Below are 26032 nucleotides of genomic sequence, written 5' to 3' on the forward strand. Positions count from 1 at the left end.
ATATGAATTTATTTGTTATAAATGTTTGAGTTACGTTCATTCAATATTCCCAAATGATAAATAAAAACAATAAATTGGTTAGTATTTCTTAATTAGAAAAATAATTTTTTATGAATACTGAATTACCTCATATAAAAGTTGGGCTTAGCTAAGCTCCTCTTAGGCCAGAAATATCTATGTTTACTCTTGGTCTTGTTCGCGGCGAAACGTGTTATAGTAGCCAATGAGGCGCTTTAGCACTGGGCCAGTTACCTCTTCCAAAGCTTTAACGCGCTTTGCAGCACTGCAAAAGAGTGTGGTAAATTATGTACATTCTTGATACCCTAGTTGGCAATTAACGACAACACCCACCATTCTATGCGTCTGGGCAGGTATTCAGTCTGTGTCAGGGTGACCGGATTTCTGCAATAAACTAATATTGAACTTTGGTCTCAGGGAAGCACCTTGGATGACTTACTGGAGCAAGTGCCGGCGCATGGCAGCCCGCTGGGCTGCCTCTTGGGGATCGATGCGCTGATCGGTGGCCAGTTCACTCTTCATGTCCTTGTCATGTTTTACGCGTTTCTTGCGCTTGCCACAGAAGATGTAGTAGATCAGATCGTATAGGCTCCGGAAGAACAAACGAATGACTAGACCCAATTTGAAGGCGCGTGTCTTCATAGAGGCTTGGATCTCATCGTACGTGCAGTTGATGATGGCCAGGAAGGCGAACAACAGCAAGGCATACACAATAATCACGAATGACATGAAATAAATCCTGGTTTTCGTCTCTTTAACCTTGAAGCTATCGAACCTGAATTCGCCCACGACCAAGCTCACCATGGTCAGCAATGAAGATTCTAGATTGTAAAACTGTTTATCGTTGTGCCCAAAAAATGTCATGCCACACTCGGCGTAGGCCATGCCCACGGCAATGAACATTAAAAGAAAGCCAACCATTTCGCTGGTGCTCTGGAAAAAATAATAACAAATTACACAACAAATCAATATTTATTTGTGCTAGAGCTGTGATCTAGTTTTTGTTGTTCTTGATTAGATGAAGAATATATAGAAATTTATATTTGTTATATTAGAAAAATATTGAAATATATTTGGAAATTTAAAATATTTTCCTTTAACGAAATTAACTTTTTAATTCAGAAAAAGTCCAAAGAAAATCTGAATGATAGATTAACACCCGATTTAACTACAAGATGCGTCAAATATAGAGTATTGCTCGTGAAAATTAAAATCAATATTATACAATTTTGATATCTGATTAAAACCCTTGACAACAAGTTATTTTGTCTGCATAGTGCATACCTTTCTCTTTCATATTCTAGCAAAATTGCTCTATATAGTAAAATTTAATTTTTTAAAGGCTATCCAAATATATACACTTATCTGTGTGCCTATATTTATATGCATGAACAAATTAGATGCATTGCGTTTATTTTCAGACTCACGCACCTCACGGACGACATTCACAAATATAACCAATGTCCGATTAAAGACCAAAAAGCTTAATATACGAATCCAGGCCAAAAAAATAGTGATTGCAGCTATATTGTTGTATATGACGGCAACTATAGAAGCCCAGTCAAGATTAATATATCTATCGGATGTCTTTATAATATTCATGATGCTGCTAAGATAGAAGAAACGTTCCACGTGGATCAACAGTATTATGTATGAACACTGAGGGATAAAAGAAGTCGTCAAAAAAGAGAATCAATTAGTAGCTACCCTCGGGCTGCCGAAGTCTTAATAGGAATATTTATATGTATGCAAAAATATATATATATAAATATCTGGTAAGTGGAAAGATGGACGACCAGGATAAATCGATATCCTCCTGATCAGGAATTTATGTTATACAACTCATAAAAATTTAAATGTACTCTTTGAATCACTCACCACATAGCACGTGAAGTCCGCTAAATTGATCGTATTGCGGATATATTTACAAAAACCAGTTTTTTTTATAATTCGAATCTCTCTAAAGGTAAACAGCACGACCATCAGATAGTAGCTACAGACTACAATTTGAATAGCCCAGTTGGAATCGGTAAAGAAAGTTTCCTGTCGCAGTGATCGCAAAGAATAGCTGGGTACAAGTCCACCAGTGGCTGGACGCTCTACCTTTAACCTGTGAGCCGGGCATGAAAGTTAATTACCAAGGACAATAAAAACGAGGGATAAAAGTCTTCTGCAACGTGCCGCAGCTTAAATATCCATTGTGCAGAAAGTTTCAATTTGTGATATAAGCATCTGATTAAAACAACAAGAAAGGAAAGTTCTATTCGGCACACCGAAAATAAAATACTTTTGTCGACATTCGACTTAAGTACGACTTTGCAGATATGTGAGTGTAGTTAAAGCTCATAAATGAAAATATCTTTTCTCCCTATATAGCTCTAAAATATAGTAGTGCGATCATATATATTAGAAGCATAGTTAAAATAGTAAATGTAGGGTTTGCTTAAGATGTAAATAAAGATGCGTTCCATTTAAGTAACTAGTTTTAAACCGATCGCTCGCATGCTTACATATATATTGCATGCTACAGAGGGATGAACATGTGAAAAGATTCAGGACGATGTCTTTAAATATAAGAGACAAGAGAGAGACTAGACTGCAGAGAGAGAGAGGCGGACAGACGGACATGGTTATATTAACTCGGCTGCAGATGCTGATCTAGTTTAAATTTAACCAATTTCCGACTGACTACGACATACAACCTTCTTACATCAATAAGACAAACCATCTTCGTTTCGTATAGTTACACAATTTAAGTCTAGATAGAAGCGAAGCAGACAAACAGAGGAGTTAACTAAACCAGCAAGCTGTTTTACTTAATCGGCTTACACGATTATAAACAAGTATGAAGTTCTAGTCTAGAATGCATATATATATTCTATTTTAGAAGCTATATGTCAAGTTTGGTGACTCTAGTTCTTATTATTTGCCAAAATTGCCCAAAAAACAGGATATCGATATCGATTTTTATCGATTGATTGGAAACGGAGTTAGTTATCGATTATCGGAAACAAACTCGATCTGCGCGGGAACTAGGAGCACCTACATCAAATTTCAAGTCTCTAGCTCTTATAGGTTCCGAGATCCTTGCGTTCATACATACGGACGGACGGACGGACGGACAGACGGACATGGCTAGATCGACTCGGGTATTGGTGCTGATCAAGAATATATATACCTTATGGGGTCGGAGTTGCTTCCTTCTGCCTGTTACATACATTTGGCTTTCGCACAAATACAATATATCCTTATACCCATTTTTAATGGGTTCAGGGTATAAAAAGCCAAACTTCGTGAAAATCGGATGAGATTTGGCCGAGATATGGGGGTGGTAAATTTTGACCCATGTCTATATACGAATCTTGGGGTAAGATTTGGACATGAATTTCGACTAAAAAATCAGTGTTCAGATTTGAATGCCAGATTAATCTAGAGGGAATACCATGAAGAAAAAGCCAAACTTCGTGGAAATCGGATGAGATTTGACCGAGTTATAGGGGTGGTCATTTTTGACCCATGTCTATATACGAATCTTGGGGTAAGATTTGGACAGGAATTTCGACTAAAAATCGATGTTCAGATTTGAATGCCACATTAATTTAGATAGAAAACCATGAAGAAAATGCCAAACTTCGTGAAAATCGGATGAGATTTGGCCGAGTTATGGGGGTGGTAAATTTTGACCCATGTCTATATACGAATGTTGGGGTAAGATTTGGACATGAATTTCGACTAAAAAATCGGTGTTCAGATTTGAATGCCAGATTAATCTAGAGGGAAAACCATGAAGAAAAAGCCAAACTTCGTGGAAATCGGATGAGATTTGACCGAGTTATAGGTCATTTTTGACCCATGTCTATATACGAATCTTGGGGTAAGATTTGGACATGAATTTCAACTAAAAATCGATGTTCAGCTTTGAATGCCACATTAATCTAGAGGAAATATCATGAAGAAAAAGCCATACTTCGTGGAAATCGGATGAGATTTGGCCGAGATATGGGGGTGGTAATTTTTGACCCATGTCTATATACGAATCTTGGGGTAAGATTTGGACATAAATTTCGACTAAAAAATCGATGTTCAGATTTGAATGCCACATTAATTTAGATAGAAAACCATGAAGAAAATGCCAAACTTCGTGAAAATCGGATGAGATTTGGCCGAGTTATGGGGGTGGTAAATTTTGACCCATGTCTATATACGAATGTTGGGGTAAGATTTGGACATGAATTTCGACTAAAAAATCGGTGTTCAGATTTGAATGCCAGATTAATCTAGAGGGAAAACCATGAAGAAAAAGCCAAACTTCGAGGAAATCGGATGAGATTTGACCGAGTTATAGGTCATTTTTGACCCATGTCTATATACGAATCTTGGGGTAAGATTTGGACATGAATTTCGACTAAAAAATCGATGTTCAGATTTGAATGCCACATTAATTTAGATAGAAAACCATGAAGAAAATGCCAAACTTCGTGAAAATCGGATGAGATTTGGCCGAGTTATGGGGGTGGTAAATTTTGACCCATGTCTATATACGAATGTTGGGGTAAGATTTGGACATGAATTTCGACTAAAAAATCGATGTTCAGATTTGAATGCCAGATTAATCTAGATGGAAAACCATGAAGAAAAAGCCAAACTTCGTGAAAATCGGATGAGATTTGGCCGAGTTATGGGGGTGGTAAATTTTGACCCATGTCTATATACGAATCTTGGGGTAAGATTTGGACATGAATTTCGACTAAAAATCGATGTTCAGATTTGAATGGCACTTTAATATAGATGGCAAACCATGAAGAAAAAGCCAAACTTCGTGGAAATCGGTTGAGATTTGACCGAGTTATGGGGGTGGTAACTTTTGACCCATGTCTATATACGAATCTTGGGGTAAGATTTGGACATGAATTTCGACAAAAAATCGGTGTTCAGATTTGAATGCCAGATTAATAGAGAGGGAAAACCATGAAGAAAAAGCTAAACTTCGTGGAAATCGGATGAGATTTGACCGAGTTATGGGGGTGGTAATTTTTGACCCAGGTCTATATACGAACCTTGGGGTAGGAGTTGCACATGATTTTCGACTAAGAAATCGGTGTCGAGATTTGAATGCCTGATTAATCTAGAGGGAAAATCATGAAGAAAAAGCCAAACTTCGTGGAAATCGGATGAGATTTGGCCGAGATATGGGGGTGGTAATTTTTGACCCATGTCTATATACGAATCTTGGGGTAAGATTTGGACATCAATTTCGACTAAAAAATCGCTGTTCATATTTGAATGCCAGATTAATCTAGATGGAAAACCATGAAGAAAAAGCCAAACTTCGTGGAAATCGGATGAGATTTGACCGAGTTATAGGGGTGGTCATTTTTGACCCATGTATATACACGAATCTTGTGGTAAGATTTGGACAGGAATTTCGACTATAAATCGATGTTCAGATTTGAATGCCACATTAATCTAGATGGAAAACCATGAAGAAAATGCCAAACTTCGTGAAAATCGGATGAGATTTGGCCGAGTTATGGGGGTGGTAAATTTTGACCCATGTCTATATACGAATCTTGGGGTAAGATTTGGACATGAATTTCGACTAAAAATCGATGTTCAGATTTCAATGGCACTTTAATATAGATGGAAAACCATGAAGAAAACGCCAAACTTCGTGGAAATCGGATGAGATTTGGCCGAGATATGGGGGTGGTAACTTTTGACCCATGTCTATATACGAATCTTGGGGTAAGATTTGGACATGAATTTCGACTAAAAATCGGTGTTCAGATTTGAATGCCAGATTAATCTAGAGAGATAACCATGAAGAAAAGGCCAAACTTTGTGGAAATCGGATGAGATTTGACCGAGTTATGGGGGTGGTCATTTTTGACCCATGTCTATATACGAATCTTGGGGTAAGATTTGGACATGAATTTCGACTTAAAAATCGGTGTTCAGATTTGAATGCCAGATTAATCTAGATGGAAAACCATGAAGAAAAAGCCAAACTTCGTGAAAATCAGATGAGATTTGGCCGAGATATGGGGGTGGTAATTTTTGACCCATGTATAAACACGAATCTTGAGGTAAGATTTGGACATGAATTTCGACTAAAAAATCGGTGAAGAAAAAGCCAAACTTCGTGGAAATCGGTTGAGATTTGACCGAGTTATGGGGGTGGTAACTTTTGACCCATGTCTATATACGAATCTTGGGGTAAGATTTGGACATGAATTTCGACTAAAAATCGGTGTTCAGATTTGAATGCCAGATTAATCTAGAGAGATAACCATGAAGAAAAGGCCAAACTTTGTGGAAATCGGATGAGATTTGACCGAGTTATGGGGGTGGTCATTTTTGACCCATGTCTATATACGAATCTTGGGGTAAGATTTGGACATGAATTTCGACTTAAAAATCGGTGTTCAGATTTGAATGCCAGATTAATCTAGATGGAAAACCATGAAGAAAAAGCCAAACTTCGTGAAAATCGGATGAGATTTGGCCGAGATATGGGGGTGGTAATTTTTGACCCATGTATAAACACGAATCTTGAGGTAAGATTTGGACATGAATTTCGACTAAAAAATCGGTGTTCAGATTTGAATGCCAGATTAATCTAGAGGGAAAACCATGAAGAAAAAGCCAAACTTCGTGGAAATCGGATGAGATTTGACCGAGTTATGGGGGTGGTCATTTTTGACCGATGTCTATATACGAATCTTGGGGTAAGATTTGGACATGAATTTCGACTAAAAAATCGGTGTTCAGATTTGAATGCCAGATTAATCTAGATGGAAAACCATGAAGAAAAAGCCAAACTTCGTGGAAATCGGATGAGATTTGACCGAGTTATAGGTCATTTTTGACCCATGGGTATATACGAATCTTGGGGTAAGATTTGAACATGAATTTCAACTAAAAATCGATGATCAGATTTGAATGCCCCATTAATCTAGAGGGAATATCATGAAGAAAAAGCCAAACTTCGTGGAAATCGGATGAGATTTGGCCGAGATATGGGGGTGGTAATTTTTGACCCATGGCTATATACGAATCTTGGGGTAAGATTTGGACATGAATTTCGACTAAAAATCGGTGTTCAGATTTGAATGCCAGATTAATCTAGAGAGATAACCATGAAGAAAAGGCCAAACTTTGTGGAAATCGGATGAGATTTGACCGAGTTATGGGGGTGGTCATTTTTGACCCATGTCTATATACGAATCTTGGGGTAAGATTTGGACATGAATTTCGACTTAAAAATCGGTGTTCAGATTTGAATGCCAGATTAATCTAGATGGAAAACCATGAAGAAAAAGCCAAACTTCGTGAAAATCGGATGAGATTTGGCCGAGATATGGGGGTGGTAATTTTTGACCCATGTATAAACACGAATCTTGAGGTAAGATTTGGACATGAATTTCGACTAAAAAATCGGTGTTCAGATTTGAATGCCAGATTAATCTAGAGGGAAAACCATGAAGAAAAAGCCAAACTTCGTGGAAATCGGATGAGATTTGACCGAGTTATGGGGGTGGTCATTTTTGACCGATGTCTATATACGAATCTTGGGGTAAGATTTGGACATGAATTTCGACTAAAAAATCGGTGTTCAGATTTGAATGCCAGATTAATCTAGATGGAAAACCATGAAGAAAAAGCCAAACTTCGTGGAAATCGGATGAGATTTGACCGAGTTATAGGTCATTTTTGACCCATGGGTATATACGAATCTTGGGGTAAGATTTGAACATGAATTTCAACTAAAAATCGATGATCAGATTTGAATGCCCCATTAATCTAGAGGGAATATCATGAAGAAAAAGCCAAACTTCGTGGAAATCGGATGAGATTTGGCCGAGATATGGGGGTGGTAATTTTTGACCCATGGCTATATACGAATCTTGGGGCAAGATTTGGACATAATTTTCGACTAAAAAATCGGTGTTCAGATTTGAATGCCAGATTAATCTAGATGGAAAACCATGAAGAAAAAGCCAAACTTTGTGGAAATCGGATGAGATTTGGCCGAGTTATGGGGGTGGTAAATTTTGACCCATGTATAAACACGAATCTTGGGGTAAGATTTGGACATGAATTTCGACTAAAAATTCGGTGTTCAGATTTGAATGCCAGATTAATCTAGATGGAAAACAATGAAGAAAAGGCCAAACTTCGTGAAAATCGGATGAGATTTGGCCGAGATATGGGGGTGGTAATTTTTGACCCATGTATAAACACGAATCTTGAGGTAAGATTTGGACATGAATTTCGACTAAAAATCGGTGTTCAGATTTGAATGCCAGATTAATCTAGAGGGAAACCCATGAAGAAAAAGGCAAACTTCGTGGAAATCGGATGAGATTTGACCGAGTTATGGGGTGGTCATTTTTGACCCATGTCTATATACGAATCTTGGGGTAAGATTTGGACATGAATTTCGACTAAAAATCGGTGTTCAGATTTGAATGCCAGATTAATCTAGATGGAAAACCATGAAGAAAAAGCCAAACTTCGTGGAAATCGGATGAGATTTGACCGAGTTATGGGGGTGGTCATTTTTGACCGATGTCTATATACGAATCTTGGGATAAGATTTGGACATGAATTTCGACTAAAAAATCGGTGTTCAGATTTGAATGCCAGATTAATCTAGATGGAAAACCATGAAGAAAAAGCCAAACTTCGTGGAAATCGGATGAGATTTGACCGAGTTATAGGTCATTTTTGACCCATGGGTATATACGAATCTTGGGGTAAGATTTGAACATGAATTTCAACTAAAAATCGATGATCAGATTTGAATGCCACATTAATCTAGAGGGAATATCATGAAGAAAAAGCCAAACTTCGTGGAAATCGGATGAGATTTGGCCGAGATATGGGGGTGGTAATTTTTGACCCATGGCTATATACGAATCTTGGGGCAAGATTTGGACATAAATTTCGACTAAAAAATCGGTGTTCAGATTTGAATGCCAGATTAATCTAGATGGAAAACCATGAAGAAAAAGCCAAACTTCGTGGAAATCGGATGAGATTTGACCGAGTTATAGGGGTGGTCATTTTTGACCCATGTATATACACGAATCTTGTGGTAAGATTTGGACATGAATTTCGACTAAAAATCGGTGTTCAGATTTGAATGCCAGATTAATCTAGAGAGATAACCATGAAGAAAAGGCCAAACTTTGTGGAAATCGGATGAGATTTGACCGAGTTATGGGGGTGGTCATTTTTGACCCATGTCTATATACGAATCTTGGGGTAAGATTTGGACATGAATTTCGACTAAAAAATCGGTGTTCAGATTTGAATGCCAGATTAATCTAGATGGAAAACCATGAAGAAAAAGCCAAACTTCGTGAAAATCGGATTAGATTTGGCCGAGATATGGGGGTGGTAATTTTTGACCCATGTATAAACACGAATCTTGAGGTAAGATTTGGACATGAATTTCGACTAAAAAATCGGTGTTCAGATTTGAATGCCAGATTAATCTAGAGGGAAAATCATGAAGAAAAAGCCAAACTTCGTGGAAATCGGATGAGATTTGACCGAGTTATGGGGGTGGTCATTTTTGACCCATGTCTATATACGAATCTTGGGGTAAGATTTGGACATGAATTTCGACTAAAAAATCGGTGTTCAGATTTGAATGCCAGATTAATCTAGATGGAAAACCATGAAGAAAAAGTCAAACTTCGTGAAAATCGGATGAGATTTGGCCGAGATATGGGGGTGGTCATTTCTGACCCATGTATAAACACGAATCTTGAGGTAAGATTTGGACATGAATTTCGACTAAAAAATCGGTGTTCAGATTTGAATGCCAGATTAATCTAGTGGGAAAACCATGAAGAAAAAGCCAAACTTCGTGGAAATCGGATGAGATTTGACCGAGTTATAGGTCATTTTTGACCCATGTCTATATACGAATCTTGGGGTAAGATTTGAACATGAATTTCGACTAAAAATCGATGTTCAGATTTGAATGCCACATTAATCTAGAGGGAAAACCACGAAGAAAACGCCAAACTTCGTGAAAATCGGATGAGATTTGGCCGAGTTATGGGGGTGGTAAATTTTGACCCATGTATAAACACGAATCTTGAGGTAAGATTTGGACATGAATTTCGACTAAAAAATCGGTGTTCAGATTTGAATGCCAGATTAATCTAGAGGGAAAACCATGAAGAAAAAGCCAAGCTTCATGGAAATCGGATGAGATTTGACCGAGTTATGGGGTGGTCATTTTTGACCCATGTCTATATACGAATCTTGGGGTAAGATTTGGACATGAATTTCGACTAAAAAATCGGTGTTCAGATTTGAATGCCAGATTAATCTAGATGGAATATCATGAAGAAAAAGCCAAACTTCGTGGAAATCGGATGAGATTTGGCCGAGATATGGGGGTGGTAATTTTTGACCCATGTCTATATACGAATCTTGGGGCAAGATTTGGACATAAATTTCGACTAAAAAATCGCTGTTCAGATTTGAATGCCAGATTAATCTAGATGGAAAACCATGAAGAAAAAGCCAAACTTCGTGGAAATCGGATGAGATTTGACCGAGTTATAGGTCATTTTTGACCCATGTCTATATACGAATCTTCGGGTAAGATTTGAACATGAATTTCGACTAAAAAATCGGTGTTCAGATTTGAATGCCAGATTAATCTAGAGGGAAAACCATGAAGAAAAAGCCAAGCTTCATGGAAATCGGATGAGATTTGACCGAGTTATGGGGTGGTCATTTTTGACCCATGTCTATATACGAATCTTGGGGTAAGATTTGGACATGAATTTCGACTAAAAAATCGGTGTTCAGATTTGAATGCCAGATTAATCTAGATGGAATATCATGAAGAAAAAGCCAAACTTCGTGGAAATCGGATGAGATTTGGCCGAGATATGGGGGTGGTAATTTTTGACCCATGTCTATATACGAATCTTGGGGCAAGATTTGGACATAAATTTCGACTAAAAAATCGCTGTTCAGATTTGAATGCCAGATTAATCTAGATGGAAAACCATGAAGAAAAAGCCAAACTTCGTGGAAATCGGATGAGATTTGACCGAGTTATAGGTCATTTTTGACCCATGTCTATATACGAATCTTCGGGTAAGATTTGAACATGAATTTCGACTAAAAAATCGGTGTTCAGATTTGAATGCCAGATTAATCTAGAGGGAAAACCATGAAGAAAAAGCCAAACTTCGTGGAAATCGGATGAGATTTGACCGAGTTATGGGGTGGTCATTTTTGACCCATGTCTATATACGAATCTTGGGGTAAGATTTGGACATGAATTTCGACTAAAAAATCGGTGTTCAGATTTGAATGCCAGATTAATCTAGATGGAAAACCATGAAGAAAAAGCCAAACTTCGTGGAAATCGGATGAGATTTGACTGAGTTATAGGGGTGGTCATTTTTGACCCATGTCTATATACGAATCTTGGGGTAAGATTTGGACATGAATTTCAACTAAAAATCGATGATCAGATTTGAATGCCACATTAATCTAGAGGGAATATCATGAAGAAAAAGCCAAACTTCGTGGAAATCGGATGAGATTTGGCCGAGATATGGGGGTGGTAATTTTTGACCCATGTCTATATACGAATCTTGGGGCAAGATTTGGACATAAATTTCGACTAAAAAATCGCTGTTCAGATTTGAATGCCAGATTAATCTAGATGGAAAACCATGAAGAAAAAGCCAAACTTCGTGGAAATCGGATGAGATTTGACCGAGTTATAGGTAATTTTTGACCCATGTCTATATACGAATCTTCGGGTAAGATTTGAACATGAATTTCGACTAAAAATCGATGTTCAGATTTGAATGCCACATTAATCTAGAGGGAAAACCACGAAGAAAACGCCAAACTTTGTGAAAATCGGATGAGATTTGGCCGAGTTATGGGGGTGGTCATTTTTGACCCATGTCTATATACGAATCTTGGGGTAAGATTTGGACATGAATTTCGACTAAAAAATCGGTGTTCAGATTTGAATGCCAGATTAGTCTAGATGGAAAACCATGAAGAAAAAGCCAAACTTCGTGAAAATCGGATGAGATTTGGCCGAGATATGGGGGTGGTCATTTTTGACCCATGTCTATATACGAATCTTGGGGTAAGATTTGGACATGAATTTCGACTAAAAATCGGTGTTCAGATTTGAATGCCAGATTAATCTAGATGGAATATCATGAAGAAAAAGCCAAACTTCGTGGAAATCGGATGAGATTTGGCCGAGATATGGGGGTGGTAATTTTTGACCCATGTCTATATACGAATCTTGGGGCAAGATTTGGACATAAATTTCGACTAAAAAATCGCTGTTCAGATTTGAATGCCAGATTAATCTAGATGGAAAACCATGAAGAAAAAGCCAAACTTCGTGGAAATCGGATGAGATTTGACCGAGTTATAGGTCATATTTGACCCATGTCTATATACGAATCTTCGGGTAAGATTTGAACATGAATTTCGACTAAAAAATCGGTGTTCAGATTTGAATGCCAGATTAATCTAGAGGGAAAACCATGAAGAAAAAGCCAAACTTCGTGGAAATCGGATGAGATTTGACCGAGTTATGGGGTGGTCATTTTTGACCCATGTCTATATACGAATCTTGGGGTAAGATTTGGACATGAATTTCGACTAAAAAATCGGTGTTCAGATTTGAATGCCAGATTAATCTAGAGGGAAAACCATGAAGAAAAAGCCAAGCTTCGTGGAAATCGGATGAGATTTGACCGAGTTATGGGGTGGTCATTTTTGACCCATGTCTATATACGAATCTTGGGGTAAGATTTGGACATGAATTTCGACTAAAAAATCGGTGTTCAGATTTGAATGCCAGATTAATCTAGATGGAATATCATGAAGAAAAAGCCTATGTAAAATCGGATGAGATTTGACCGAGTTATAGGTCATTTTTGACCCATGTCTATATACGAATCTTCGGGTAAGATTTGAACATGAATTTCGACTAAAAATCGATGTTCAGATTTGAATGCCACATTAATCTAGAGGGAAAACCACGAAGAAAACGCCAAACTTTGTGAAAATCGGATGAGATTTGGCCGAGTTATGGGGGTGGTCATTTTTGACCCATGTCTATATACGAATCTTGGGGTAAGATTTGGACATGAATTTCGACTAAAAAATCGGTGTTCAGATTTGAATGCCAGATTAGTCTAGATGGAAAACCATGAAGAAAAAGCCAAACTTCGTGAAAATCGGATGAGATTTGGCCGAGATATGGGGGTGGTCATTTTTGACCCATGTCTATATACGAATCTTGGGGTAAGATTTGGACATGAATTTCGACTAAAAAATCGGTGTTCAGATTTGAATGCCAGATTAATCTAGATGGAATATCATGAAGAAAAAGCCAAACTTCGTGGAAATCGGATGAGATTTGGCCGAGATATGGGGGTGGTAATTTTTGACCCATGTCTATATACGAATCTTGGGGCAAGATTTGGACATAAATTTCGACTAAAAAATCGCTGTTCAGATTTGAATGCCAGATTAATCTAGATGGAAAACCATGAAGAAAAAGCCAAACTTCGTGGAAATCGGATGAGATTTGACCGAGTTATAGGTCATTTTTGACCCATGTCTATATACGAATCTTCGGGTAAGATTTGAACATGAATTTCGACTAAAAATCGATGTTCAGATTTGAATGCCACATTAATCTAGAGGGAAAACCACGAAGAAAACGCCAAACTTTGTGAAAATCGGATGAGATTTGGCCGAGTTATGGGGGTGGTCATTTTTGACCCATGTCTATATACGAATCTTGGGGTAAGATTTGGACATGAATTTCGACTAAAAAATCGGTGTTCAGATTTGAATGCCAGATTAGTCTAGATGGAAAACCATGAAGAAAAAGCCAAACTTCGTGAAAATCGGATGAGATTTGGCCGAGATATGGGGGTGGTCATTTTTGACCCATGTCTATATACGAATCTTGGGGTAAGATTTGGACATGAATTTCGACTAAAAAATCGGTGTTCAGATTTGAATGCCAGATTAATCTAGATGGAATATCATGAAGAAAAAGCCAAACTTCGTGGAAATCGGATGAGATTTGGCCGAGATATGGGGGTGGTAATTTTTGACCCATGTCTATATACGAATCTTGGGGCAAGATTTGGACATAAATTTCGACTAAAAAATCGCTGTTCAGATTTGAATGCCAGATTAATCTAGATGGAAAACCATGAAGAAAAAGCCAAACTTCGTGGAAATCGGATGAGATTTGACCGAGTTATAGGTCATTTTTGACCCATGTCTATATACGAATCTTCGGGTAAGATTTGAACATGAATTTCGACTAAAAAATCGGTGTTCAGATTTGAATGCCAGATTAATCTAGAGGGAAAACCATGAAGAAAAAGCCAAACTTCGTGGAAATCGGATGAGATTTGACCGAGTTATGGGGTGGTCATTTTTGACCCATGTCTATATACGAATCTTGGGGTAAGATTTGGACATGAATTTCGACTAAAAAATCGGTGTTCAGATTTGAATGCCAGATTAATCTAGAGGGAAAACCATGAAGAAAAAGCCAAGCTTCGTGGAAATCGGATGAGATTTGACCGAGTTATGGGGTGGTCATTTTTGACCCATGTCTATATACGAATCTTGGGGTAAGATTTGGACATGAATTTCGACTAAAAAATCGGTGTTCAGATTTGAATGCCAGATTAATCTAGAGGGAAAACCATGAAGAAAAAGCCAAGCTTCGTGGAAATCGGATGAGATTTGACCGAGTTATGGGGTGGTCATTTTTGACCCATGTCTATATACGAATCTTGGGGTAAGATTTGGACATGAATTTCGACTAAAAAATCGGTGTTCAGATTTGAATGCCAGATTAGTCTAGATGGAAAACCATGAAGAAAAAGCCAAACTTCGTGAAAATCGGATGAGATTTGGCCGAGATATGGGGGTGGTCATTTTTGACCCATGTCTATATACGAATCTTGGGGTAAGATTTGGACATGAATTTCGACTAAAAACTCGGTGTTCAGATTTGAATGCCAGATTAGTCTAGATGGAAAACCATGAAGAAAAAGCCAAACTTCGTGAAAATCGGATGAGATTTGGCCGAGATATGGGGGTGGTCATTTTTGACCCATGTCTATATACGAATCTTGGGGTAAGATTTGGACATGAATTTCGACTAAAAAATCGGTGTTCAGATTTGAATGCCAGATTAATCTAGATGGAATATCATGAAGAAAAAGCCAAACTTCGTGGAAATCGGATGAGATTTGGCCGAGATATGGGGGTGGTAATTTTTGACCCATGTCTATATACGAATCTTGGGGCAAGATTTGGACATAAATTTCGACTAAAAAATCGCTGTTCAGATTTGAATGCCAGATTAATCTAGATGGAAAACCATGAAGAAAAAGCCAAACTTCGTGGAAATCGGATGAGATTTGACCGAGTTATAGGTCATTTTTGACCCATGTCTATATACGAATCTTCGGGTAAGATTTGAACATGAATTTCGACTTAAAAATCGGTGTTCAGATTTGAATGCCAGATTAATCTAGAGGGAAAACCATGAAGAAAAAGCCAAACTTCGTGGAAATCGGATGAGATTTGACCGAGTTATGGGGTGGTCATTTTTGACCCATGTCTATATACGAATCTTGGGGTAAGATTTGGACATGAATTTCGACTAAAAAATCGGTGTTCAGATTTGAATGCCAGATTAATCTAGAGGGAAAACCATGAAGAAAAAGCCAAGCTTCGTGGAAATCGGATGAGATTTGACCGAGTTATGGGGTGGTCATTTTTGACCCATGTCTATATACGAATCTTGGGGTAAGATTTGGACATGAATTTCGACTAAAAAATCGGTGTTCAGATTTGAATGCCAGATTAATCTAGATGGAATATCATGAAGAAAAAGCCAAACTTCGTGGAAATCGGATGAGATTTGGCCGAGATATGGGGGTGGTAATTTTTGACCCATGTCTATATACGAATCTTGGGGCAAGATTTGGACATAAATTTCGACTAAAAAATCGCTGTTCAGATTTGAATGCCAGATTAATCTAGATGGAAAACCATGAAGAAAAAGCCAAACTTCGTGGAAGTCGGATGAGATTTGACCGAGTTATAGGTCATTTTTGACCCATGTCTATATACGAATCTTCGGGTAAGATTTGAACATGAATTTCGACTAAAAAATCGGTGTTCAGATTTGAATGCCAGATTAATCTAGAGGGAAAACCATGAAGAAAAAGCCAAACTTCGTGGAAATCGGATGAGATTTGACCGAGTTATGGGGTGGTCATTTTTGACCCATGTCTATATACGAATCTTGGGGTAAGATTTGGACATGAATTTCGACTAAAAAATCGGTGTTCAGATTTGAATGCCAGATTAATCTAGATGGAAAACCATGAAGAAAAAGCCAAACTTCGTGGAAATCGGATGAGATTTGACCGAGTTATAGGGGTGGTCATTTTTGACCCATGTCTATATACGAATCTTGGGGTAAGATTTGAACATGAATTTCAACTAAAAATCGATGATCAGATTTGAATGCCACATTAATCTAGAGGGAATATCATGAAGAAAAAGCCAAACTTCGTGGAAATCGGATGAGATTTGGCCGAGATATGGGGGTGGTAATTTTTGACCCATGTCTATATACGAATCTTGGGGCAAGATTTGGACATAAATTTCGACTAAAAAATCGCTGTTCAGATTTGAATGCCAGATTAATCTAGATGGAAAACCATGAAGAAAAAGCCAAACTTCGTGGAAATCGGATGAGATTTGACCGAGTTATAGGTCATTTTTGACCCATGTCTATATACGAATCTTCGGGTAAGATTTGAACATGAATTTCGACTAAAAATCGATGTTCAGATTTGAATGCCACATTAATCTAGAGGGAAAACCACGAAGAAAAAGCCAAGCTTCGTGGAAATTTGGCCGAGTTATGGGGGTGGTCATTTTTGACCCATGTCTATATACGAATCTTGGGGTAAGATTTGGACATGAATTTCGACTAAAAAATCGGTGTTCAGATTTGAATGCCAGATTAGTCTAGATGGAAAACCATGAAGAAAAAGCCAAACTTCGTGAAAATCGGATGAGATTTGGCCGAGATATGGGGGTGGTCATTTTTGACCCATGTCTATATACGAATCTTGGGGTAAGATTTGGACATGAATTTCGACTAAAAATCGGTGTTCAGATTTGAATGCCAGATTAATCGAGAGGGAAAACCATGAAGAAAAAGCCAAACTTCGTGGAAATCGGATGAGATTTGACCGAGTTATGGGGGTGGTAACTTTTGACCCATGTCTATATACGAATCTTGGGGCAAGATTTGGACATAAATTTCGACTAAAAAATCGCTGTTCAGATTTGAATGCCAGATTAATCTAGATGGAAAACCATGAAGAAAAAGCCAAACTTCGTGGAAATCGGATGAGATTTGACCGAGTTATGGGGGTGGTAACTTTTGACCCATGTCTATATACGAATCTTGGGGCAAGATTTGGACATAAATTTCGACTAAAAAATCGCTGTTCAGATTTGAATGCCAGATTAATCTAGATGGAAAACCATGAAGAAAAAGCCAAACTTCGTGGAAATCGGATGAGATTTGACCGAGTTATAGGTCATTTTTGACCCATGTCTATATACGAATCTTCGGGTAAGATTTGAACATGAATTTCGACTAAAAATCGATGTTCAGATTTGAATGCCACATTAATCTAGAGGGAAAACCACGAAGAAAACGCCAAACTTTGTGAAAATCGGATGAGATTTGGCCGAGTTATGGGGGTGGTCATTTTTGACCCATGTCTATATACGAATCTTGGGGTAAGATTTGGACATGAATTTCGACTAAAAAATCGGTGTTCAGATTTGAATGCCAGATTAATCTAGATGGAATATCATGAACAAAAAGCCAAACTTCGTGGAAATCGGATGAGATTTGGCCGAGATATGGGGGTGGTAATTTTTGACCCATGTCTATATACGAATCTTGGGGCAAGATTTGGACATAAATTTCGACTAAAAAATCGCTGTTCAGATTTGAATGCCAGATTAATCTAGATGGAAAACCATGAAGAAAAAGCCAAACTTCGTGGAAATCGGATGAGATTTGACCGAGTTATAGGTCATTTTTGACCCATGTCTATATACGAATCTTCGGGTAAGATTTGAACATGAATTTCGACTAAAAAATCGGTGTTCAGATTTGAATGCCAGATTAATCTAGAGGGAAAACCATGAAGAAAAAGCCAAACTTCGTGGAAATCGGATGAGATTTGACCGAGTTATGGGGTGGTCATTTTTGACCCATGTCTATATACGAATCTTGGGGTAAGATTTGGACATGAATTTCGACTAAAAAATCGGTGTTCAGATTTGAATGCCAGATTAATCTAGAGGGAAAACCATGAAGAAAAAGCCAAGCTTCGTGGAAATCGGATGAGATTTGACCGAGTTATGGGGTGGTCATTTTTGACCCATGTCTATATACGAATCTTGGGGTAAGATTTGGACATGAATTTCGACTAAAAAATCGGTGTTCAGATTTGAATGCCAGATTAATCTAGAGGGAAAACCATGAAGAAAAAGCCAAGCTTCGTGGAAATCGGATGAGATTTGACCGAGTTATGGGGTGGTCATTTTTGACCCATGTCTATATACGAATCTTGGGGTAAGATTTGGACATGAATTTCGACTAAAAAATCGGTGTTCAGATTTGAATGCCAGATTAGTCTAGATGGAAAACCATGAAGAAAAAGCCAAACTTCGTGAAAATCGGATGAGATTTGGCCGAGATATGGGGGTGGTCATTTTTGACCCATGTCTATATACGAATCTTGGGGTAAGATTTGGACATGAATTTCGACTAAAAAATCGGTGTTCAGATTTGAATGCCAGATTAGTCTAGATGGAAAACCATGAAGAAAAAGCCAAACTTCGTGAAAATCGGATGAGATTTGGCCGAGATATGGGGGTGGTCATTTTTGACCCATGTCTATATACGAATCTTGGGGTAAGATTTGGACATGAATTTCGACTAAAAAATCGGTGTTCAGATTTGAATGCCAGATTAATCTAGATGGAATATCATGAAGAAAAAGCCAAACTTCGTGGAAATCGGATGAGATTTGGCCGAGATATGGGGGTGGTAATTTTTGACCCATGTCTATATACGAATCTTGGGGCAAGATTTGGACATAAATTTCGACTAAAAAATCGCTGTTCAGATTTGAATGCCAGATTAATCTAGATGGAAAACCATGAAGAAAAAGCCAAACTTCGTGGAAATCGGATGAGATTTGACCGAGTTATAGGTCATTTTTGACCCATGTCTATATACGAATCTTCGGGTAAGATTTGAACATGAATTTCGACTAAAAAATCGGTGTTCAGATTTGAATGCCAGATTAATCTAGAGGGAAAACCATGAAGAAAAAGCCAAACTTCGTGGAAATCGGATGAGATTTGACCGAGTTATGGGGTGGTCATTTTTGACCCATGTCTATATACGAATCTTGGGGTAAGATTTGGACATGAATTTCGACTAAAAAATCGGTGTTCAGATTTGAATGCCAGATTAGTCTAGATGGAAAACCATGAAGAAAAAGCCAAACTTCGTGAAAATCGGATGAGATTTGGCCGAGATATGGGGGTGGTCATTTTTGACCCATGTCTATATACGAATCTTGGGGTAAGATTTGGACATGAATTTCGACTAAAAAATCGGTGTTCAGATTTGAATGCCAGATTAGTCTAGATGGAAAACCATGAAGAAAAAGCCAAACTTCGTGAAAATCGGATGAGATTTGGCCGAGATATGGGGGTGGTCATTTTTGACCCATGTCTATATACGAATCTTGGGGTAAGATTTGGACATGAATTTCGACTAAAAAATCGGTGTTCAGATTTGAATGCCAGATTAATCTAGATGGAATATCATGAAGAAAAAGCCAAACTTCGTGGAAATCGGATGAGATTTGGCCGAGATATGGGGGTGGTAATTTTTGACCCATGTCTATATACGAATCTTGGGGCAAGATTTGGACATAAATTTCGACTAAAAAATCGCTGTTCAGATTTGAATGCCAGATTAATCTAGATGGAAAACCATGAAGAAAAAGCCAAACTTCGTGGAAATCGGATGAGATTTGACCGAGTTATAGGTCATTTTTGACCCATGTCTATATACGAATCTTGGGGTAAGATTTGGACATGAATTTCGACTAAAAAATCGGTGTTCAGATTTGAATGCCAGATTAGTCTAGATGGAAAACCATGAAGAAAAAGCCAAACTTCGTGAAAATCGGATGAGATTTGGCCGAGATATGGGGGTGGTCATTTTTGACCCATGTCTATATACGAATCTTGGGGTAAGATTTGGACATGAATTTCGACTAAAAAATCGGTGTTCAGATTTGAATGCCAGATTAATCTAGATGGAATATCATGAAGAAAAAGCCAAACTTCGTGGAAATCGGATGAGATTTGGCCGAGATATGGGGGTGGTAATTTTTGACCCATGTCTATATACGAATCTTGGGGCAAGATTTGGACATAAATTTCGACTAAAAAATCGCTGTTCAGATTTGAATGCCAGATTAATCTAGATGGAAAACCATGAAGAAAAAGCCAAACTTCGTGGAAATCGGATGAGATTTGACCGAGTTATAGGTCATTTTTGACCCATGTCTATATACGAATCTTCGGGTAAGATTTGAACATGAATTTCGACTAAAAAATCGGTGTTCAGATTTGAATGCCAGATTAATCTAGAGGGAAAACCATGAAGAAAAAGCCAAACTTCGTGGAAATCGGATGAGATTTGACCGAGTTATGGGGTGGTCATTTTTGACCCATGTCTATATACGAATCTTGGGGTAAGATTTGGACATGAATTTCGACTAAAAAATCGGTGTTCAGATTTGAATGCCAGATTAGTCTAGATGGAAAACCATGAAGAAAAAGCCAAACTTCGTGAAAATCGGATGAGATTTGGCCGAGATATGGGGGTGGTCATTTTTGACCCATGTCTATATACGAATCTTGGGGTAAGATTTGGACATGAATTTCGACTAAAAAATCGGTGTTCAGATTTGAATGCCAGATTAGTCTAGATGGAAAACCATGAAGAAAAAGCCAAACTTCGTGAAAATCGGATGAGATTTGGCCGAGATATGGGGGTGGTCATTTTTGACCCATGTCTATATACGAATCTTGGGGTAAGATTTGGACATGAATTTCGACTAAAAAATCGGTGTTCAGATTTGAATGCCAGATTAATCTAGATGGAATATCATGAAGAAAAAGCCAAACTTCGTGGAAATCGGATGAGATTTGGCCGAGATATGGGGGTGGTAATTTTTGACCCATGTCTATATACGAATCTTGGGGCAAGATTTGGACATAAATTTCGACTAAAAAATCGCTGTTCAGATTTGAATGCCAGATTAATCTAGATGGAAAACCATGAAGAAAAAGCCAAACTTCGTGGAAATCGGATGAGATTTGACCGAGTTATAGGTCATTTTTGACCCATGTCTATATACGAATCTTCGGGTAAGATTTGAACATGAATTTCGACTAAAAAATCGGTGTTCAGATTTGAATGCCAGATTAATCTAGAGGGAAAACCATGAAGAAAAAGCCAAACTTCGTGGAAATCGGATGAGATTTGACCGAGTTATGGGGTGGTCATTTTTGACCCATGTCTATATACGAATCTTGGGGTAAGATTTGGACATGAATTTCGACTAAAAAATCGGTGTTCAGATTTGAATGTCAGATTAATCTAGAGGGAAAACCATGAAGAAAAAGCCAAGCTTCGTGGAAATCGGATGAGATTTGACCGAGTTATGGGGTGGTCATTTTTGACCCATGTCTATATACGAATCTTGGGGTAAGATTTGGACATGAATTTCGACTAAAAAATCGGTGTTCAGATTTGAATGCCAGATTAATCTAGATGGAATATCATGAAGAAAAAGCCAAACTTCGTGGAAATCGGATGAGATTTGGCCGAGATATGGGGGTGGTAATTTTTGACCCATGTCTATATACGAATCTTGGGGCAAGATTTGGACATAAATTTCGACTAAAAAATCGCTGTTCAGATTTGAATGCCAGATTAATCTAGATGGAAAACCATGAAGAAAAAGCCAAACTTCGTGGAAATCGGATGAGATTTGACCGAGTTATAGGTCATTTTTGACCCATGTCTATATACGAATCTTCGGGTAAGATTTGAACATGAATTTCGACTAAAAAATCGGTGTTCAGATTTGAATGCCAGATTAATCTAGAGGGAAAACCATGAAGAAAAAGCCAAACTTCGTGGAAATCGGATGAGATTTGACCGAGTTATGGGGTGGTCATTTTTGACCCATGTCTATATACGAATCTTGGGGTAAGATTTGGACATGAATTTCGACTAAAAAATCGGTGTTCAGATTTGAATGCCAGATTAATCTAGATGGAAAACCATGAAGAAAAAGCCAAACTTCGTGGAAATCGGATGAGATTTGACCGAGTTATAGGGGTGGTCATTTTTGACCCATGTCTATATACGAATCTTGGGGTAAGATTTGAACATGAATTTCAACTAAAAATCGATGATCAGATTTGAATGCCACATTAATCTAGAGGGAATATCATGAAGAAAAAGCCAAACTTCGTGGAAATCGGATGAGATTTGGCCGAGATATGGGGGTGGTAATTTTTGACCCATGTCTATATACGAATCTTGGGGCAAGATTTGGACATAAATTTCGACTAAAAAATCGCTGTTCAGATTTGAATGCCAGATTAATCTAGATGGAAAACCATGAAGAAAAAGCCAAACTTCGTGGAAATCGGATGAGATTTGACCGAGTTATAGGTCATTTTTGACCCATGTCTATATACGAATCTTCGGGTAAGATTTGAACATGAATTTCGACTAAAAATCGATGTTCAGATTTGAATGCCACATTAATCTAGAGGGAAAACCACGAAGAAAACGCCAAACTTTGTGAAAATCGGATGAGATTTGGCCGAGTTATGGGGGTGGTCATTTTTGACCCATGTCTATATACGAATCTTGGGGTAAGATTTGGACATGAATTTCGACTAAAAAATCGGTGTTCAGATTTGAATGCCAGATTAGTCTAGATGGAAAACCATGAAGAAAAAGCCAAACTTCGTGAAAATCGGATGAGATTTGGCCGAGATATGGGGGTGGTCATTTTTGACCCATGTCTATATACGAATCTTGGGGTAAGATTTGGACATGAATTTCGACTAAAAATCGGTGTTCAGATTTGAATGCCAGATTAATCGAGAGGGAAAACCATGAAGAAAAAGCCAAACTTCGTGGAAATCGGATGAGATTTGACCGAGTTATAGGTCATTTTTGACCCATGTCTATATACGAATCTTGGGGTAAGATTTGGACATGAATTTCGACTAAAAAATCGGTGTTCAGATTTGAATGCCAGATTAGTCTAGATGGAAAACCATGAAGAAAAAGCCAAACTTCGTGAAAATCGGATGAGATTTGGCCGAGATATGGGGGTGGTCATTTTTGACCCATGTCTATATACGAATCTTGGGGTAAGATTTGGACATGAATTTCGACTAAAAATCGGTGTTCAGATTTGAATGCCAGATTAATCGAGAGGGAAAACCATGAAGAAAAAGCCAAACTTCGTGAAAATCGGATGAGATTTGACCGAGTTATGGGGGTGGTAACTTTTGACCCATGTATATACACAAATCTTGGGGTAAGATTTGGGCATGAATTTCAACTAAAAATCGGTGTTCAGATTTGAATGCCACATTAATAAAGATGGAAAACCATGAAGAAAAAGCCAAACTTCGTGGAAATCGGATGAGATTTGACCGAGTTATGGGGGTGGTAACTTTTGACCCATGTCTATATACGAATCTTGGGGTAAGATTTGGACATGAATTTCGACTAAAAAATCGGTGTTCAGATTTGAATGCCAGATTAATCGAGAGGGAAAACCATGAAGAAAAAGCCAAACTTCGTGGAAATCGGATCAGATTTGACCGAGTTATGGGGGTGGTAACTTTTGACCCATGTATATACACAAATCTTGGGGTAAGATTTGGACATGAATTTCAACTAAAAATCGGTGTTCAGATTTGAATGTCAGATTAATCTAGAGGGAAAACCGTGAAGAAAAATCCTAAATCATATATATATTCTAGAAGCTATATGTCAAGTTTGGTGACTCTAGATCTTATTATTTACCAAAATTGCCCAAAAAACAGGATATCGATATCGATTTTTATCGATTGCTTGGAAACGGAGTTAGGTATCGATTATCGGAAACAATCTCGATCTGCGCGGAAGCTAGGAGCATCTACATCTAAAATTTCAGGTCTCTAGCTCTTATAGGTTCTGAGATCCTTGCGTTCATACATATGGACGGACGGACGGACGGACGGACGGACGGACGGACAGACAGACGGACATGGCTAGATCGACTCAGCTATTTATGCTGATCAAGAATATATATACTCTATGGGGTCGTCGTTGCTTCCTTCTGTCTGTTACATACATTTGGCTTTCTCACAAATACAATATACCCTTATGCCCATTTTTAATGGGTTCAGGGTATAAAAAGATAAAGTTCCATAACTTAAGTATTCAAATAAAATTATATCGAACAAAGAAAAACTAATTAGTCTTTGCTTACTTGACGCTCTCGAAGAGGCGAGTGTTGACGTGAAACAAACTAAGCTCGATTAGGACAATCCGTGTGGAGCGACCGATCCATTTGGTGTCGCGTAAGTGTTTAACTAGGCGAAAGTTAAATTCATTGTCATAGCTGAGGCTCTTTATATAGCCGGCGCCCAAATAGACTTCAATCTCGCCAATGATCGGCAACGCACCGTCCGCCCACATGCCGACCCACTTGGTGCCGCGGTAGTCCGAGCGGCGCTCATTGGACCACGTGTAGGGAGCATAGCAGGTGTCCATGTGTTTCGTGAAGGGGGCACACTTTTTACAGTGACCCCTCTCCACCATAATCTGCCTAAAACGTGGGGGTCCGAGCAGCACATTTCCATGCAGTATGACTCGATTGTAGATGTCGCCATAGATCCCATTGAACTGATTTGTCTCATTGGTGAACTCCCAGATGGACTCTTTATCGGTCGACTTAAAGTCGCCTGAAGAGAGCAATGGTAGGAACGTGTACAGAACGAAGTCCCAATACCTATCCAATGAGTCGATATCCGTATATTTGCTAATCAATCCAGGCTCCATAGGCACCCGACGACCTATAACCTGCCTGTGCATAGCATCGTTTAAATAGTACATGGGAACATTGTTGGTTGTCTGTGTCACTGCAGGATGAGGCTGGATTATTCCTACGCTAAAGATGCCAATTAATCGCTTACCAACTGATGCCAGTGCCAGAAATATTACATAGATAAAGAAATTTAATACTGCTCGGCGTGCCTCTCTGATCGAACTGTATCGTATTTTCTTCGAGCGGTCAACCATTTGCATCAGCCGGGCCCACCTGCCCTTTGGTTTCGGAGGCTCATACTCGTTTTGGATTTCCATTTCATATGAATTTCAATACAAATTGAAATGTATTTGAAGGTTCTCGATTACGAACTGCGTTCTCAAAAATACAATTGAAAGCTCTGGACAGAGACACGCCAACTGATTAGAATATCAAAAGCGACTTTTCCCAAAAGCTTTAATATTTAAAAACTATTGTTCCACATTTTTCCATGAGTTGGGATGCAATTTCCGATATCAGGCAGGTTTGCGTACGGATCAAACAAATTGAAAATCGATTGGTTAAAAAAAGTTGTTGACCTAAGAACGATTCGTTTGAAGTCAACCTTTTTTGATGATATTTTAGCATATATCGGCCAAATAATGTCCGATTTTTGAATTTTATACCATTTTGCACTAGTAAAGATC

The 26032-nt window shown here is 38.2% G+C and overlaps 1 protein-coding gene across 3 annotated transcripts in view; it reads right to left on the minus strand.

Annotated features, from left to right (window-relative positions):
* LOC115759156 (polycystic kidney disease 2-like 2 protein) overlaps positions 1–25707 on the minus strand; it is a 57705-nt gene extending 31998 nt beyond the window's left edge. Inside the window, exons 1-7 of one of the 3 annotated variants that reach the window (XR_004017502.1) lie at positions 25495–25707; positions 24789–25440; positions 1897–2128; positions 1450–1677; positions 458–951; positions 352–402; positions 127–283 (exon numbers count right to left, since the gene is read on the minus strand). Coding sequence is in view for 1 of the 3 variants with exons in the window: in XM_030700011.1 (XP_030555871.1) it covers positions 181–283; positions 352–402; positions 458–951; positions 1450–1677; positions 1897–2128; positions 24789–25440; positions 25495–25663 (1929 nt within the window). In the remaining 2 variants the exon portion in view is untranslated. Of the gene's footprint in view, positions 1–93; positions 284–351; positions 403–457; positions 952–1449; positions 1678–1896; positions 2129–24788; positions 25441–25494 lie in introns of those variants that run through there. The other 2 variants (XM_030700011.1, XR_004017503.1) reach the window with 2 other exon arrangements.
* Between the last annotated feature and the right edge of the window lie 325 nt (positions 25708–26032).

Source organism: Drosophila novamexicana, unplaced genomic scaffold (genome assembly GCF_003285875.2).
Source record: "Drosophila novamexicana strain 15010-1031.04,08,12 unplaced genomic scaffold, DnovRS2.1 tig00000193-arrow-pilon, whole genome shotgun sequence".
Taxonomy (NCBI): Eukaryota; Metazoa; Arthropoda; class Insecta; order Diptera; family Drosophilidae; genus Drosophila; species Drosophila novamexicana.